The sequence below is a fragment of the Ooceraea biroi genome, chromosome 2, assembly GCF_003672135.1.
Source record: "Ooceraea biroi isolate clonal line C1 chromosome 2, Obir_v5.4, whole genome shotgun sequence".
Lineage (NCBI taxonomy): Eukaryota > Metazoa > Arthropoda > Insecta > Hymenoptera > Formicidae > Ooceraea > Ooceraea biroi.
The window spans coordinates 3947113-3967218 of NC_039507.1; the positions used below are offsets into that span (position 1 = coordinate 3947113).

General features: G+C 38.0%; 1 protein-coding gene across 4 annotated transcripts in view; it reads right to left on the minus strand.

Annotated features, from left to right (window-relative positions):
- The window catches only part of LOC105285030 (leishmanolysin-like peptidase), a 257668-nt gene that overhangs the window by 38228 nt on the left and 199334 nt on the right, over positions 1-20106 (minus strand). For all 4 annotated transcript variants that reach the window (XM_011348951.2, XM_026975485.1, XM_026975486.1 and 1 more), the window contains 2 exons: positions 18189-18219; positions 625-707 (listed from right to left, as the gene is read on the minus strand). In XM_011348951.2, the coding sequence (XP_011347253.1) occupies positions 625-662 (38 nt within the window). In that variant the 5' untranslated portion in view covers positions 663-707; positions 18189-18219. The remainder of the gene's footprint in view (positions 1-624; positions 708-18188; positions 18220-20106) is intronic.

Sequence of the window (20106 nt, forward strand, 5' to 3'; positions counted from 1 at the left end):
CAGAATGCAACTTGAAAACATTTTTGAAGGTGAAATCTAAAGGATTAACAAAATTAATTTAGACCGTTTTTCACGATGAAGAGTTGAAAGTTCGCATTCACCGCGTCGTTATATCCAACAATCACTTTTCTGATGAGCGTCAATTTATCGGAGCGACGTATTGGATCACGACAAGTATGCGCATCATAATGCTATAGCACCATAATAACGCTGGTACGTGTTCCTACGGCGGTAAATCAGATGAACGGCTGCGCGAACGCAAATACGTGCGATACATATTCACACGCTTTTAGCTTAGTATCTCGGTCTCTATGCAAATAAACGCGACGACTGCAACCACGTACGTACGCATGTTAAGATAGAATAATGCAAACGCTTTTTGGTGGATTATATTATCCGTTAATTTGCTCCCTATGTGCTACAGTCTCTTTTATTCCCACTGTTCTTTCTTCTTTCTCTTAAAAACCCTCATTTTCCAGTCGTTAATGGTTTATACAATGATTATAATAACATCATTGCAAAAATAATTTTTTGTCTCAAAGAACTGCTAACGCTTTATAAAGTACATTCATAAAGTTGAGAAAAACAAAATTAATGAATTAAATAAGCAAATCGTGCACTTACCTGTTCAGTCTAATAGTACTCTTCGTCTCTCGCACCATCAACGCTCGCTCCCAAAAATGTACGGCCTCGGGTAGAATGGTATTCTGAAATTGTAGAATAAACGGGCTTTAACTTCGGCACTGAAGACCACGCGCATATCGCCGCATCCGGTGGGCGGAACAACGCGTTGAAAATAATCGGAGACGAAAGTGCACGTACGTAAGTGAGTTACGTGCACGCAGCCGGGCTTGATACAAAACGTCTTTCTTCTGGGTGCACAGCAACGAGGGAAAAATCCGTTTCGCACGAGAAATATCATCGCGGCTCGTATTACCGCCACGTAGCGAACAAGGACAAGAGAACCATTACGCAACATTCCGTATTTACCGTATTCCGCTTCTCTGTCTGCGAAACGCGCCGCTGCCAAGCAAGACGCGGAAACATGACGCGGACGAAATCGCGTAGAGCGGGCGTGGAATGACGCGGACGAGGAAAAACACCGAAAGAATGAAATAATGCAAGCTCGACAGATGGAAAAAGCGCACGGGTCTGGTTTTATGACGTTTCGCCGGCGTGTAACAACAAAATTACGTCCCTCTATAATGCAGCGCAATCGCGGTCTTGCGAGGATGCGATGCTCTTTGGGGTTAATCCCCGAGCTAACGGATCGCGTCGGATTGCGTGTACGATTTTTCATTTCCGCGGCCACTGCGCAATCCGATGTCGGAAACGCGAAAAGTCTAATGTCGATCCCCCGGAAGAACTTTGTCCCTTTGTGCCGCGCATTTATCGTGATTATGCAAGCTAAGTAATCACAAACGTCCACGTTGAATAGAATATCCGACGGAGAATTATCATAACGCTACCGCGAAATCTCCTCTCATGGGATATTTTTCCGCGCGGAATACGAGAAATTAATGAAATGTTAATAAAATCCGTAGAGGATAAAGGAATGTAGAGGATAAAGGAATTTTAACATAAAGTCGAGACGACTGTACAACTTTGCATAAACGAAATAGAGCCGCGTTATTGGATATGTGAATAGGGCGCTTCTATTATAAAGTGTTCGCTCTCCTCAAATATGATATTTGCGAAATAATAAAAAGGAAGAGGGCAGAGAAAGACGAAGAAATTCTACGAGAGTAGATATGAGACTGAGAAAAGACTAGCAAGGGAGAATCGTCCGCATAATATATCTTAATAATTACAAATGTCTGCTCGGGTCGACGAGCCCCAGGTATTTTCTTCACTCAGCTTTTTCCTCCACGGAGTGTTACATAATTTTCTGCCTTCTAATCAAATAAGAAGTATTCTCGGGAAACTGAATTTTAAATTGACAATCGTCCTAAATGAACGTGTTCCAAATATTACAGTTTCAAGATGTTCAAGGCAAATGAAATTCGCAAAACTCGTAGATCCTTTTCCTTCTGTCTCATCGTTTGTTTAACATACGCGATATAACTTTGAGATTGTAGAATATGGTTTTATAATGCATCATTATCTTACTGCCGCAAGACATGCGATTGTAAAGTGTCTTATAAAGGTAATGATGAATGCGAAACGTGTCTTTCTCATATTGTTAAAAGGATATGACAAACACGATGCTTCTTTACAGATGTTTCTTCTCCCATTTCAGTGAAATATGTCGAAGAAGTAGAAAGGAAGTGCTGCGCATTACTTTCGGTTACCTTAAACAAACAATCGTTACCATTCAAGGGTGCAGTTGAAGCAACGGCACGTGCAGCAGAAAGAACCTTCACGTTCGAACGGACGCACGTCATTAATATCGGCCTAGTGGTAAGCACCTGATAATTAAAAGAGAACCCGAACGAATGGAGCCTGCAAGAGTTTGATTTTTCTTGTTTGCAATTATTTTTCACTGATTGCATCGTGGAAGGAGATGGCCGTTAATAGCTTTGCGCTCTTCCATTACATTTTCTTCCTATTTGCAGGTACTCGGAGGGAAAATAAACTGTCGCATCGGCAGGAAATTATGATTCGCGATATTCCGATATTTCGTGATAAAAAGATATTACAAAACTGTTTCAGACGATGACAGAGTGGTTCTGTCTCACCGATGCATTTTTTTATTTTATATCTTTCGTGATTATGTCTACATGACATCTATATGAACTTGATGTCCCATTTTTAATAAATTACGCTTTGAATATACGAAATGGTATAGGTTTAATTTAGTAAATTTGTATTATTTGTAGTACTTTGTAGTAGTAAGTAAAAATGTAATTTCGCTTATAGTTTACAATATATATACGTATTAAGTAAAAAGGATTTTGAATGCGTTTTGCATAATGCTAGTATTTTATGTATTCAAAACTTAATTTATTAAATGTGGGATGTCAAGTTTACATAGATCTACAACAATTTAATAACTGAAAACGTTAGAAAAAAATGCAAGATTTGCTAGTCAGCCAGGATATTATTTAAAATTGTTATAAAAATCAGCAAAAATATAAAAAAGAAGTTAGTTTCATCACAGCAATTAATTTTGTGTTGATGATTACAATGATTATGGAAGGAAACATATTTCAAGAAGTTAATCTTATCAGAGAGCGAAATTATGTTCTAACAAGATTAAATCTCTTGACGAAGTTAGTCAGAGTTGAATATACTCTTCCGATAAATTCATTCTCGTCATGTCTATCTGAACGTAGCAGCTATCACGATGCAGTGCAGAGGCTAGGACATTCGACCGGTTATATTTAAACAACGACAAGTAGTGAATGCGCGGAGAAATGGAATAGTAGCAAGCGGTAAAGCTGTCCTTGTGATGGTAACTTATTTAAGGAAAAAGCGAACGGAGGTGACCGCAAGTACGCGGAAAGGGTGGAATACAAAATTGGACGCGGACAGATACAGCGGCCCAATGTTTGGCTGCATTTTGCGCCTCGTTACGCTCGATTTCTGCGATGAATAAATCGATACGCGTGCGCGGGCTAAAATATAAGAGCGAAAAACCAACCACGGTCAGTAGCATCGCTATTTTTTATACATATGTGTGCATGCGTCCGTGTGTGTACGTATATATTTTATTTTTGCAGGCATTCTCACGGCGCGGTTGCAATTGCGGCTGCATCGCGCGACGAGAAGAGGCAGTCGCGCAAGATGGGAAGAGGGATGCGCGACAACTGGCCGATTATTGTTGACAGAGACGACACGCGGGTGCTCCTGCAGAATTATTCACGAACCGTCGCGCGAGGCCGAATTCAATTTGGCGTTGCGTCAACGCTCACTGGAAAAAAAAGAGAGAGAAGCGAAACGAGAATGGCGAGAAAGACGGACACTGAAAGAGCTACGGGGGATGAGTGAACCAACAGAAAGCACGTTCTCTCTCTCTCACACACTCTCGTTCTCGTCTCTCTTTCTCTCTTGGTTTTTCAACAGATCTGCCGTATTCCACAGCCATGTCGGTGAACGCGGTAGCGCTCTGGTTCCTGGGAACGACCTATTTAGCGTATGCGACTGCCAGCTGGTTCCATTGTAGAATTGCGGCCGATTAATTCGACCTCCTAAATTTTATTCCATGAATCCTGCATGCGTAATCTGTTCGGCCATTTTGGAAAAATACGACTCCAGAAATGAGAGCACAACCAACGACCGTGATAATTATTAGCTAAGCCATGATGTCGATTCGCGACTTGTCTCGCGCTGAGAGACGCGAGAAACGTTGCGAAAACGTTGATTCCATGCAGTTTTATACATGCGCAACATAATGTAAATAGAAGTCCGCACCTGCAAAGAGCTCCACGTGTATGATATCGCACTGTAACGCACTGTAAGAGGAAAGATACTCTTAACGGTATTCTGTGCTGCCGGCGAATTCAGGCGGAAAGCAGAATGATCCGCATCGAGATCGCATCTCCTCCACAAAATCGGTTGCGAGATTTTTATTCGTTACAACGAGATCCCGCAGTAACGTGGATAAACACGACAAAGATACACCTGTCAAAACTCCCGCATTCCCGTTCCACGCAGATAACGGTGCGCTGCACACGAAACGGAATATTATTTTATCCTTCAAAATACACAGAGATCTCTATCAAAATTCTATCGTCGCTCGACGCCACCAATCCGTGAAATATTTCGTGGTCATTGCTGTGCAACAAAAAAATCCCGCAATGTTTCGCCGGACATGTAGTGCGATCCATAAAAGGGAAGATCAATATCGGAGATAGTATTCATATATCTATTTTTTTTCCATAAATGTAACGTAGCTTAACTAGCAAACTTTTTTTAAACCATCGTTTAAAAGGCTGGTGCTGATTTCCCACCGGTTTCAACTTCGACTGAAACCCGGCAACGAGGGACTTCGACAATTTTACGCTCAAAATTTCAAAGCTGCGATCGATGCGGTCCCTCGTTCTAAAACTTCATTAATAAAAGTCGACGCCCTCAATTTGAGCTTCTTTCCTCTCTGCTAACGACATCCGCGCTTTCCAGGTCACCGTGTATAGTACATACACAGTCGAGAAACGTGTATATATATGTATATATATATATATAAGTTCCAACGAATTAATTCCCTGGTGGGAAAAGCGCCGCAGCAACGGCAATGGCGCCGGCGACGGGGGAGAGGCGGTGGATCCAATTTTTCTTACGGCCAGGCATGAATTTCAGCGCGCACTGTCCATTACGCCGTGCCCTTTATCCTCGTTAGTAAGCATTTCTCTCCCTCTGGTGCCTCTCCACGTCCCGTCGAGGGTTTCATGCATCGCGCGACGGGATGCCGGGAGTCCCTCATCCCGCGCCTACAATCTTCCACGTCGCGTTTATCACCCTACACGGAGGGACGGGATTTCGCCTTTATCACAATATTGCGTAACTCCCGCGGCCTTATCAGTCGCCTGTCTTTTCCGCCGTCAGGCAAGGGTGAGCAGCTTCCTGCGAGGGATGCTATCTGCCTGCGTAAAGTCGCGACTCGTGCCGTCACAAGTAACGAAACGAGAAGACGGTGAAATTAAGCATCGCGTCTAAAGTCCACGAGCATCCTCGTCGGCACAAGATCAAGAGCACTGCACCAATTGAGATTATTGAAGGGTGAGTATGCCCAGCGGCAACTTCGGCGATGTTTCCTTTAATCTCGCTTTAGCTAGAACTAAAGGATTGAATGCACAACCACATTTATTCTCCTCGAACAGCGCAATTCATCGCAACGTTATTTTGTATTATTTTTATAATACTGCTCGAGAATACCGTTTGCCTGTTTGTGTTATATAATTCTGTCAGGCCTATCAACGTCATTCTCGAAAAATAAGAAAAATTCTCTGAACTCCTTTTTGTTGTAAATGCTATTTGCATACAAATCGGAAAGTTTGATAATAAGTAAGCAATATATAAAGCAGATATGTAAAATATAGAAAAAGAAATAATATATCGCTCACATAAAATAAAGATAAATATAATTTGCATGTTTCTCGCGCTTGCATTCGTAATTGTGTGCTAATTCGTACATTCACGTGAAAACGAATAACGCTGCACACGTTTCGCAGTAATAAATCTTCCTCATTTAATTTGTGCCTTTTTCACAATGCGATATGTCAATTAAGTTTTTACTTGTTGTACATAAAATATTTTAACAAATCTTCAATATATTCAGAGATATTCAAATATTACGATATATCAAAAATTTATCTAATTTTGATTTAAAAATTATCCTCGTACAAATATACAGAAGATACAGAGAATTTTTCTAAACTAATAATTGCTGTATAAATCATTATTGCTAGAATATAGTATTCTTTTATATAAGATTTACAATAGACCAATGCGCACAGAGAAACTTCTTGTATACTATACGTTGTAAGTTTTTATAAAAAGTTCCAATTTTATTGTGTAACAGAGATATCTTCGACGAGAAAGCAAACTAAAGCAAGACACAGGAAATCCTCGACATTTCTCGAACAATCTGGATATTCGAGAGGAATTATCTTATTATAGTACTATTATGAAAATACCTCTGAGAGAAGAAGAGATAGGAAAATTCCGCGAACAGAATTCGACGATCAAGTTTCAAGTTTAATATTTTAATGCAATTTGTTGGTATAACTATGTAGGGGAGACCGGTGTCAATTGTAACAGGTGTCAAATGTAACAGAGCTAATTTTAGAGCCACTTTATATAAAAACACGAAGTAGCCTTCATTAAGTAATAAGAGACAACTTCTTGCATTACCGTCCCAAATGTGGTCATCGTAACGTTCTTGTTGTCGACGTTATTCCCAAATTTACGGAAATTGCGATCAAAAGTAAATATTCTCTCACAAATCTTTTTTGGTGTATAACTTAGGTTACTGTATTTATTCAAAATTCGATAACAGCCCATTATTATATGTTGCCTGAACTATCTTATTGTGTAGGTTAAATATTTTAGATTAAGAAACATATAAGAAAATAACAGGATAATTTCGGAAATGGCATAGAGGTGTCGATTGTAACATGAAAAACGGTGTCGTTTGTAACATTATTTACTGGGATGTTACAATTGACATCTATACATCATTTGAAGATGAGGAAGATACCCTCTGTTTGATATGTAATGACTGTTATTCTAACAGCAAGGAAGAATGGCTTCAGTGCATAAAATGCAAGAAATGGGCGCATCTCAGCTGCACTGATAAAAATGTTTCTTTTATATGTATTAATTGTCTTTCTGATTAATATTTTTGTTTATGTTTCACTTGGTTTTTAGAATTTCGTTTTGTTTGGTTCTTATTGCTTCATTGTTCGTTTATTTCATTGTTCTCGTTTCATTATTTCAATGTTTACTCGATATTATTTATAATAAAAGTATTTGTTACAATTGACACCAGCCCTGTTACAATTGACACCAGAGAGGTGTCGATAGTAACGCTTGTCGCACTATGATAAAAATGGAATATATTCCGAGACGATTCCCGATAGCTATATTATAAAAATCTGATAAGTAGCACCAAACTTGAAGGTTTGTTCCAAAAAAATGTGAAACAAAAATTGCGAACGGTTTACTGAAAAAAATGTTATTGTATTTTTGTTACAATCGACACCGGTCTCCCCTACATATTACATATGATTGACTGGAATGGTATCTGCATTAGATAATAACTTCTGCTTTCGAGCTTTTATCGGATTTCTACAATATGTACTGATCAAATTTCAATCATCACATGAAGGAACATAATAAATATATATGTACATATCAAATTCAAATCATATCGTATTGTTTATTGAATTAATCGATAATAAACGGTAAATTTCAAGCTACAATCTGGAAATCGTAATATTAATATGTTTCCGAAATATTGGTAGGTTTGAAATACTCGAATTTTAATACTAATTAGGTAATTAAACTCAAATTACATGTATAACTATTGCATGTCGTTTATTAGTTTATAATCATTAAAAATATCTTTACTGTTGTAGAATTTTTTAAAAATAAATATTTTTGTCACACACATATGACAAAATTATATTTACTTTATATTAAATATTTCTAGCATTATCACATGTAATAATAATTAAAATATTGGGTTGTAAGACAATTATTATATAATGTGTATAAATATTTATTCAATCATGTATGCACTAGTATGTTCTAGTTTGTTCTATTACTACAATATTTGCTGTCTTTGCGGTAGCTTCACGATTCTGTCCATCCAGAACTTCCCTTCCAGCTGTTTATCGTATGAGTTAGAGCAACCTATTTTAACGCTTCGACATACCGGTCGTTGGAGCAATCAAAGTAGCCGTTCGTATTGGGACATCCACCGACAGCTCCCGGGATAGACTCCCGGGGACAGGCCAAAGTTTGATGTTACGTCGTTGATGAAGTAATTCCTTTCGTGTCATGTTCGAAAGCGTATCTGCGTGCGAGCAATCAAGCGGCAAGTTTCCAGCATAACCACGCTATCGCTTGCCAAACATCGACCCTCGTCGAAATACTGTTTCGAACTGCGCGAAAGTTCAAAGAGTTGACTGTATGTAACGGCATATTCTGTATGAGCTCGATCAAGATCTCTCATTCCGGCAAACCTTGCTTAAGAACCCAAAAGTTCGGAAAGCTTCATAGATTTCCCCGTGTAGATCCATATTAAGAGCATGTATTGCTCTGATATCAAACAGAAATAAAAGAAAGAATTCGTTCCGAAATGGATAATTACGTTTCCATCATCGAATAGGAAGATGACTTTATGTCTGCATTATCAATGTATATACATAAATTTATCAGAATGATAATTAATTTAAATCCTCGCACATGTGATAGGAGGAATCGCCTTTTTGCGCTGCTACGCCACATGATTGCTTCGCTAATGGACCAATTGGTCTTCCAACATGTTCGAAATAACTCTGCATATCGTACAATCGGGTAATATGCAGCGATATAAACGCAAATGGCTAGTGCGCCCTTATAAGAGAATCTGTTTAGGGTGGCGAATCTTGCGGCCACGTTGAAGGCGGACTTTGGATCGCAGCCGGTCTTGTTTTATCGAGCTTCGTACAGCTAGTTAGACGTCGGTATTAAATGCAAATGCCAAGAGCCCATTTAAATTTTAGATGCAATTAGATTCATTTACTTCCTTGGGGGCGGCAATTATTCGACTTATACCGCGCGAAAGCCGGACAGGGAGGAATCGTATCGCGGTGAAAATTTTCTGAATAAATCAAGGGCCAGGCAATGCACGAATACCACAGCTGACCTCGCACTCGTTTTCACTTGAGTCCGCGAGCGTGAACGGCCGCGGCATTGCTCCTCGCGATTTACGATCTCGATAACCAGGACTTTATTCATGGTGCGAGCACCGGGCGCAACCTTTCTGGCGACTAAATAGTAAAAGAAAGTAATCCGTAAGTGGGAAGACGGATTGCTCAGACCCATATCGGCAATTGGTACGAACTTGACTTGGCTGTAAAGTGCAACGTGACAGAAACGTTAATTAATTACATACAAGCATCTCTTACGAACAAAAACAGATCGAAACGTCCTGAGGCTATCAGAATAAATTAACTGATACTAATTGTATAATTGAAAATATATGACTGCCCACTGAGAATATGAATGCAAAGACGAAGATGTTTAAGATGTTTATTTACTGTTGTTACGTGAGAACGTTTCTTCTTCCTTTATTATATTTGATAGCATCTTCTAATGCATAAATAGAAGCTGTTTTCCAACAATACAAATAATAATGTTACCATGAAATTAGTCCGGACGAGATATTCATGCGCACGTATATCGCAAGTGGTTGAATTTAACGGAGATATTGCAGCGAGAGAGAGTCGGTATATTATTACAACTCTCCAGTTAGAGTTCCAGACGTCACATCGTGACAGTCTGCAACCGCACGTCATTAAACACATGCGAGATATTAAGATCTGGTTTCCCTCGACCGCCGATAGCTGTCCTAAGTTTTAACAGCATCATTTGTCTACCTAAGTTCTCGCGCGCACGAATTTACATGGATTAATAAACCTCGTATATACGCGGACTTTAAACTATGTATTATCCCATCGTGTGATAAACGTACGGATTTAAATCACTGTGCGATGATACAGGAATATTTCTTCAACGTGTAACACACAATTTATCTTCATTACAGAAATTATAATATCTAAATAGATCACAACTGTGGTATTATAAAATAAATTACACTCGATTTTTTCTTTCTTTCTTTCTTTTGTGCGCACGTATACATACGCACGTGATCCTCTTAATGGTATCAGCTATCAAGACGGTAAAGAGCTTTTGAGAAAGCACGACTTTGCTTGCCCTTGCGAAAACGGCTTTCCTTCCATAGTATCGGAAATTGTATTTTACGAGAGGAACCTGCTTTGCCGCACAGAACTAAAAAGGTGAGCGCAACCGATAGTCTTCAGGTAAAGAGAATATTATAACTGTTATATAAATTACGTGTTCAATAAATATATTATTTCTAAGATCATTGGGAGAAGAACACGGGGACAAAGTGACTTTAAAGACGATTATATTTTTCTTCCGTCGACAAATCAAAACAGATTATATGACAAATAATAACTCCGTCATTACATATACATCAAACAAGAATTTTTCGTAAAAATATTGAATAAATATAAAGAATTTCATAAAAATAGTTTACTCAGTGATGCTAGATACATCTAAAAACTCGACGCATTGTAATACAAAAGATTCTGCAATCGTTTTGTAGACGAAAACAATTAAATCGGAAGTGCCACGTGACAAGGTGCGTGAATGAACAATGACGAAGCCGGATATGACCTGATTTTCATTTTCCGTCTATTTATCCGAGCCCATTATCTACTTTATAAATTCGTTCGCACCGTCAGCAAATTGCAAACACTCAGTCGCAATCGCGTTAACGCGTCCTGCAATTTGTAAAATTTATTTTGGAATAAATTTGTTGGCGAGTTTTCGCGAACCCGGGCCGTTTACACAAAACAACTGAATTGTCAAGTTACCGTTTTTATCCGGCTAATTATTTCCATTGATCAGACCAGTGCTCTCGCACGCTCAGCTCGTGTTATTTCATTCGCAACGCGTATACGCAAATAAAATCAACAGGACAGAAATGAAGGTAAAAAGAGGAAGGGTGTACTCCTCGCGATACTGCTATCGGGAATTTGTGGACGTGAGTATATTACACGCGGTGTGTTTTCATGTGCCAAGCACGTGCGTAACGTATTCATGAGTTTGAGCCTGGTTACAAATTATTATTTAATTTTGCCTTGTTGCGGCTTAATCTATCTACCGTCATCGAGATACCGCTACTGCGATATCACATAGGACAAAGTCGTCGTCAACATTCACGACTTAAATCCAATCACGCTGATGACGTTGGAGTTGAATAAAAATCCAATTTACTGCATTAATATAATCAGCTCTTATTCCATGCTGCACCTGCCATTAAATATCACAATGATACGATACGCTCGCTGAAAATCTCGACTAATTATTCTGTTCGTATTGTTACTCATACGAAACAATTATACGATAAATTAATATAAAAAAAAGTTATTATAGACGATTTAGCTCGTTGCAGTGGAGAATGCGAGTTGCGCGGAAAATTCGGCATTTTTATATATGTGAAACAGACTATTGCGTGACATGTGTCTCGATAACACATGAATCGATACATCTGCTTGCAAATGCTTCACTTTGTTTATATGTTTCCGCTTCCGTTGGCCGAAATCCAAAATTCACCATTGTCATCTATAAATCGCAACTGTATGAAAATATATCGTTCATACTGCTCATGAAAAATCGCTCCTTTTTATATATAAAAATAACTTTATACATAAAAATAATATCCTTTCGCTTCAAGCATAGATAAACGTAAAGAAACCACAATTGAAAGGCTGTTGTTCATTCAATATTAAATTCCTCGCTACGTGTCATATATACATATGTATATATGTACACATATATATGGCAGTATATATGGCAGTGTAAGATCATACTGCCATGGATGCACAGGTAACGCAAGGGAGTAAGCGGACAAAACGCGATTTGCAAAAATATAATTCCTTTAGAGTCCTCGCGTAGGCGACATGCCGACAGGAACTCTCGATAACAAACTTTAGTGGCGAATCCGTGCACGTACAGCTTTTCGGCAAATCCGTTTCAGAATCAAATCGCGAGGATCACCTAAAAGGTAAAGCGAATGTATGTTACAGCAATACACAAAAACGCTAGCTTACGTTTTCACCACGTGTTTGACAACCATTTGTGAATACGCCAACGTGTCCACTAGTACTGTTCACAAAAAGATATAATAAATCCTCGAAGTATAAAATCGTGTTGTTCACTGACGTGAATATTACTTCCAAGAAGATCGATGTAAATCTGGCATTTGATTTTAAAGAAAATACGGATTTTTAACATGGTTTGTTATTTTGTTGTTATTCTATGTTTGTTATTCTGTTTGTACTATTCTTTATTATATAAAATATATAAAAATAAAGAATACTAAATAAGTAAAAAATACTCAAACTGCAAAATATCTCAATTGTGTAACGTAAATTAAAAAAATTTTTTGTACCGCTTCATATTTCTTTTTTAATATACGCTCCAAATAATAAGAAATTATGTCATTTGCAAAATTACACAGAATAACTTGACCAGTTTTAAAAATGCTTTATCATAAGAAAGCAATCGATGGTATTTGAAACAGAATTGTATTATTGCACCCGTTTTAAATAAACGTTTAAGTAAATGCTAAATAAGTGTCAGATAATTATTAGCGATTTGTCTATGAAAAGAACAGTAAGGTCTATAAAATTTAGCAATATCAACTTCATAAATGTGTTCATTTTATAATCTGAATAATCAAATAATTGTCACTTTAACGTATAATAATCGTTGTCGAATAAATTTCTTCGGAATGCCGGGAAGAAAAAGCACAATAAGGATTTTTTACTTATTTAGAAGAATAACAAAACGTTCGAAATGGAGGGAGTGAAACATAATAGTAACGATTAACAGCAGTTTGTAATGAGCCGACACAACAGTAATACAACGATTAAACGTTAATATCAAGACAACGTATTGCAGAGATATAACAATAACGCTAATCGTGAGATAGGGAGAAGAGGAATATGAATATTCATTTGGTAAAATATAACTGTTGCGCTAATACGGATCGTTTAAATCCGTTTCCGCGTTCGCACTCACGTTGAAACTCGTTTGCGTATAATTCGCCGTATTAACGTCAGAGCTAAATGCGAGAGAGAGAAATAGAAAGATAAAGAGAGAAACAGTATAAAGTGATAGCACAAAGTATGTACATATTGGCGACAACCGTTCCAGACATTGTGTTGCTTTGTTGCTGGATTCATTCAATAATCACGAAAGGCGATGCTTCAGATGAAACGCACGTAGCTGGAAGTAGATGAGTTTAATGTGATGAAAGAATCAATTCAAATAACATTTCTAATTTGTTAACTATTCCTTTTTCGTCAGCAATCCTTGCATTATAACATTTTTATTTCTTTTACAATCATAACAGCAATTATGAAGTTTCTCCGTTAAAATTTTTAACGTTGTTAAGATGATATTAAGAACTTTTCGTTGTCTTTTACATATGTATAGATAAGATTTTGTGTAATTTTGTTGTGAAAGTAGCAAAGAGTGTCGTGTGATAAGACAAAGATTCTTCCTCCGCAAAGCTGAGCTTATTTATTGGACTTTGTTGTACGAGAAGACTCGAGATAAATGTGTCATCATGTCGGATATACAATAGATCTTCGGAAAAACTTATCGCGACAAAACATATATAATAGGGCAGGCGACAGGGCGATCACGCCATCTTTCTTCATAACGTTCATCGATCTCGACGCGAAAGAAAGAACCGTGCCATTGTCTCACGAGTCGAGGGTAAAGATTTTCTCGCCGAGCGAAACTTCCTTTTTTCGTACTTTCCAAGAGAAAAGGACATGCCGGGAGGATAGCGCGGAGCACGCCTTCTTCGTGTGCACGCCCGCAAAACTTTCCGTGATCGAACTCTTGGCATGAAAAGCGATCGTTATACAGGATCATTGTAAAATTCGCTATTGACGGCGTTCCTCCGCCGTAAAGACAAAACCTTCCTATCGGCCTGTTCCTCTGATACCAGATAATGGTTATAAATGGGTCGGTTGCACCCCTTTCGTCCCTGAATAAATAACTAAATACAATAACGCTTCAGTTTAAATTGCCTCGCGAGAATTACATTTACGAAAGCTAAATTCATTAACAAGTTTCCATTTATGATAGTTTCTTGACAAAATTGTTCACCGTCAATAATAGCGATGCGAGAGATTGTGCGATAGTAAAAAAATTAATTAAAAAGTTCAAATTAAGTCAAATCAAAAGTCAAATTAAAAAAAAATATCGACTGTTATGTATTAATAACCGTTCGCATAAGTAAAAGTGAAATTCGAGTAATTTCGAATCATATAATATAATGAGAACCACATGAGTAACAAAGCGTAATATAAAGCATAGAATATAACATAATTCACCGTTAAATTGTAAGAGCGTCAGCTGTTATTGTTTCAGAGATATAGCTTTCAGTAAACTCAGTACGAAAGTTTCGTAAAAGTTTTTCCGAGTTAACTGCACAATCGTACATATTTTAGAAGATCAGTTCTTTAACGTAATTCGTATTTAACCGTAATCCATTACTGTAAATCGTAATGCATTACAGCATATTTCACACTCATGTCTTTATTTGCAATGACAAGGAATTCTAATGCGTTACAAAATTACAGGCGGAATTAAATATCGGAATTAAAACCGCCAGCAAAAAGATTCGTAGATATTAGCTTCAAACAAATTATAAAATATAGTTTATAATTTATATAATCACTTTTTAAGTTGTAAAGAAAGAATGTTTAATTATATTTAATTGTGAAGCACTATTACAATGCAACAAAAGTAGATGTTATTTGTCTGCGTTTATAAAATTGTGAAAAGCTACAACAATACAAAAGTACATGTGACAGCAGTTTTCTCAGTAAGGCTACGTTAACAGAATAAAGTACCATCACTAATGTTTGCTTCCAATCTCTGTTGGAAACAGGAGAAACAGAGGATTACATAAATTGAGAATTATTCCTGGAGGATATCCTCCATTCGAGAAGAAGCGGGATAAAAAAAGAGTGAGTTTTTTCCAGGACAATCCGGAACTGTCGTTCAGCGGCAATATGACACATGGAGAAGATTGTGGCGTGGACACTCCCCTGAGATCACCATCGCATACACTGTAAAATGATATGCAAATGGAAGGACTTGCGCTGTCCGGCGTCCCAATGGAAAAATGCATTTCATGCATTTTTAATAATAAAAATGTGGAACATATGGTTATTTAAATGAGGCCGCCTGGTAAAATCGTTATGACAATAAATGTTTCATGGATGTTTTCGGGGAAGTGTAAATTACACGATGATTACGACAACTCAAAACTCAGGTGATTATTATTAATTTCATGACAATCTACTATCGATGTGTCATTCTTTCGAGTCGCGAGCACAAGTGTTCGGAGATTTCACTTCGGCTAATGTCATGTTACGGAACGTATGTCCACGAATCAGGATAGGAAGGTCCTTACGGATCCAGGAAGCACTCGTGGGAGGCAGTGTCCGAGAGGCAAGCGCGATGAAAACAAGTGGCTGAAAATCAAGAGAGCAGTTCGACAAGCCGGAGGAAGAACGGCTCGGCAATAAAACGCAAGCGGAAGGTTGCAGAGTAAGGCACTCTCTTGAGATTGCACATACTCAATGCTCGTATCACACAGGAAAATGAAATGGAGACTTCTCGATAGTAAGACCTCGTGGCATTTGCGTTGATGACAAAATATGAATCTCCTCGACTGATTTCCTTATCGACGATCCTACCGTCCATGTGAAAACACTAATTTAAAAAATTAAATGATTTCTGAAAATCTTCGAAAGAGCAAAAAATTTGATCAAAATTATTTTTATTAGGAGTTAAGTTTTTAGCTTTTTAAACATGTTATGGAGAAGAAAAATGATAAAGGAACGTATTAATCTCATTTCTTTCTGCAATGCGTTCAACAAAGTCACACGTAAAATATTAACATTTTAATTCCTTTTAATTTTAAGAACACCACATTGCGCAAGAACGCCGTTTTGTGTAAACGGATATTTATCAGAGGGCTATATACGATGTCTAGATCGTGGTTCGCTGAAACATTCGACCACAAGGGAGATTTAATGAACTGCGCCCCTATTCCGTGCGAAGTACAATTGCTGCACGAGGGTAAATGTAGGTAGCCTCGTTCAAGTCAAAGACGATTGTTTTGTTGCAGTACACGCGAAGTATTGCGTAACCACGGCGATTGGGACGTACCGGTAAATATAGCGGTGCACAATCGAGATAAATCTGCGGCATTGCGCTGCACAGTATCGCGGCATTCTATCCCGTTTAAGTGCGCAATTTCGTAGCGTGTGCAACTGCATACGATGCGACATGGAAGGATAAACGGGAGAATATCATTTTCAATATTCAATCGCGCCCACTATGTACATAATACCAATCCGAATTGTTTGCATTGCAAATTCCCGTTTATACTCTCATTTTAATCTATATTCTATTCGCGTTGTAGGAGGAAAAAACAAATTTTGCAATATGTCGTTATTATGCCACTTGTGCTATTGCAGAATCTGACGTAATCCTACCATTTAAGCGCGCGTATGTAAACGAATGTGTCAAACATATTAACAGTGCATAGTATTAACAGTAGCGTAAAATGTACAGATTAACAATAAAGTTACGCTCTTCGAGGAACGCTTTAATTGTCTACGACAACTTTGAGTTTATTTTCAATTTTTCTATACCAAACAATTAATTGAGATCAATATTCGTCGCAACTTTACAAAATTGCATGCCGCCACAGTTATAAAAGTACAAATTAAAACGGAACTAATTGAAAACTATTATAGAATATTAGAATAATCTATTTACATTCGCGAGGAACTGAGATCCTCACGAAAATCTGTTAATTAATGATTAAATAATATCTCTTTTTCTTTCTTTTACCTTTTTTTCAATTCCGCTTCCGTCAATATCTTTTCTAACGAAATTATTTCAGGATTTTCTTTTTCGGAAGATTATATTTCTGTTATCGATCCTCACGATACAGCCGATATATCGATATGATAAGAAGATGATCGCAATGTACGTGTTAGTGATAAACGAGCGTCCCTTTCCGCAAAATATGGAGATCATACACCATGGTTTCGCCGGAAAAGCGGTTCTCCGGGGAGAAGCCGACAATTCCCCGAGATTTCCCGGGTCGATTTGAGAGATTATCATACGGACTATGACGTCTATTTATGCGGAACAAACGACGGACTATGCGACGGACGTTACCGGCCGGCTCTGATTGAAATGCGCCCGGTAATTTCCGGTTATTTGGCGCATACAGTTATGCTCTCGACGCGGTGCATTAGGCCGCCATGACGCCGGCCACGTTTGATACAGTGCGGAATGCGTAGTTCCACCATGGTCCATTTCCATCCCGTATATCGACGTCGATCAATGTCGACGAAATCGTACGGCTTACGCGATTACGTGGAGTTAATGCCGCAGTGCTTTTAATTGATCATACGCAAAGGAGATACGATTATAAAATAATCATTTCAAAAATGTATCCTGCCTCTCGAATTTTATTTACACATTGCCTCGCTGATCAAAATTATTTGATAATATATAGCGTCTATAATTTAATAAAGCTTTTATTATATTATTAGCTGCTTTAGAATTATGTATGTAAGCTGCCATTTTCCAGTTCGGATAATATAAAATATTTTTTAAATATTAAACAATGGTAATGGATTGAATTATTAAATGATGCTTTTATAATTGCATTGTTCAAATATCGTTCTTCCTGTTTCATCAGTTATAAGTATTTATACCGTCATTTTGACATTGCAATCTCTCTCTCTTTCTCTCTCTCTCTCTCTTTCCTCAACACTGTATGTCTTTAATAATTTTTGCAGATTTATTATGTCAAATTCTGAATAATTATAATTTCTGTTCTATATTATTAAGTGAACCATTTAATTAAGCTGATGTTCTGCCTTATCAAAATTACTTACGTTAATGAGATCCAGCTTCTCGTCGTCCAACCTGCAACAAAAAGTGAGAAATGGCCTTTTAGACGGCTCTAACGGAAGATAACAATTCCTCATCGACATTTCATCGCTGACCGACGCTGAAATGCCGCTCGGAATGAACTGTAATAACATTAGAACTCGACAATGTACGAGGTGACTCGTCGACGACAGAAAACCATGTTCCCCAGTCATGCCCGCCCAACCTACCAATTTCAAAAGTTCGTGGTAAACCGGTGGCCAAAACTAATTTTCCAACTAATTTCCGAAATAGGAATCCTAAACGAGAAACTGCTCCCGTGGATGACCGAGAAATTACATTCGCAGCACGTGATGTGCACAAGTTTAGATAAAATCGGTATTTTATTCAACTTTGTGCAAATTATTTCCCATATTTCTTATATACATTTATGGCCTTAACCCCTTCCTCCTCCATAGTATTTAAATTATGACATAAATAGCGTATAGAAAAGCGCAACGTTACATTTTCAACAGATCTCGAATTTCTAATAATACTAACAACATCATGTATCATTATCATATATAATTACATATAACATATGTTATTTACTAAGCACATATAATTCTAGTAATAACATAATTATGAGCAATTTCTGATGTATTACGTACATATTACACGCATTGCATACGTGTATAACATTACATATTCGTAAAACAGTTTCAAAAATTGCTATTACTTCGTGCTGCTCTCTCGTGAAATGTCTTTCGTGAAACCACCTCATCTGGGCGCTCCATTCGCATTAATCATATCTGATCGAAATTCGATCTCCGAGCTGGGTTAATCAAGACAGACGACGCGCGAGCGAAACCGAAGTATACGCCGAGCACGAGCCTTCTTCTTAACTATCTAATTTCTCAATTAACATTTTAATTACCCAGTACACGAGACGAAAGTTTGAGCGAGCTGTCCTGAGCCTTAACGGTGGAAGAAGATTAGAGTCTCGTTAGGGTGGCGCAAATCCTCCTCTCCCCCCGTACCACCGCTCTCCATAACCGCCCCGCATTTCATCTTCGAGACTAATTTTGCTTCAGTTTGACCCAATATGCGCTGAAGAAATTATTCGTCGGCTTATTCGCCAGCATCTAACTTCCGCTCGCGAGAACGTTTCGCGCGAAACGTGAACGCGACGGACTAGCGATGAGTACCAGACCCTTTTCTGGACAAAGTGCGGAGGACTTTAATCTCGGTAAGGGGTAAAAAGGTGCGGTGTACGCGACGATTCCGCAGCGAGCGAGCGAGTCTCGTGACGGCGTTTTGTGCGGAATGCCGGAAGTTGACGAGCGGCCGTTATGCGAGTGCTCGGCGGAGAATTTGTCCGATTAGAAACGTTGTAAACTCTTCTTTGTCGGCGTCATTTAACGTTGATTCCAATATCCACGCGGTAAGAAAGGACGCCAGCAACGCAATATGCAGATTGTTGCTAATAATGGAAATAAAACATGGCAGTGTTACGTTGCAGTTTAATTTTTCATATTACTTTCTATATATATGGAAAATATGTAGATCCAAAATTAAAATAATATCTACATTTATATCGAAATAAAGATAAAAAAATATACTTCACATTAGTCATTACGCGTTTAAATAACAAAATGGAAATATAGAAATCGCGCGTATGGTCTGTTATTATTTGCTCTAGACTCTTTATCGTTTTCATGATATTTTCATCGAGGCTCTGTCGATATTAATGCATTGCATGTTATTGTATACGACAATATTCTGATTGACCTGATTTTATTCGTCGTGTTACAAGAGATGCAATGGAAAATTACAATGTCAGAGGAGTCAGTTTTAATATCATACGTCCCGAGAGGATTGAAACTGACTCTCTGTTTTGACGTTGAAACTTGCATTATGGAAATAAATTTTCTACATTCGCGA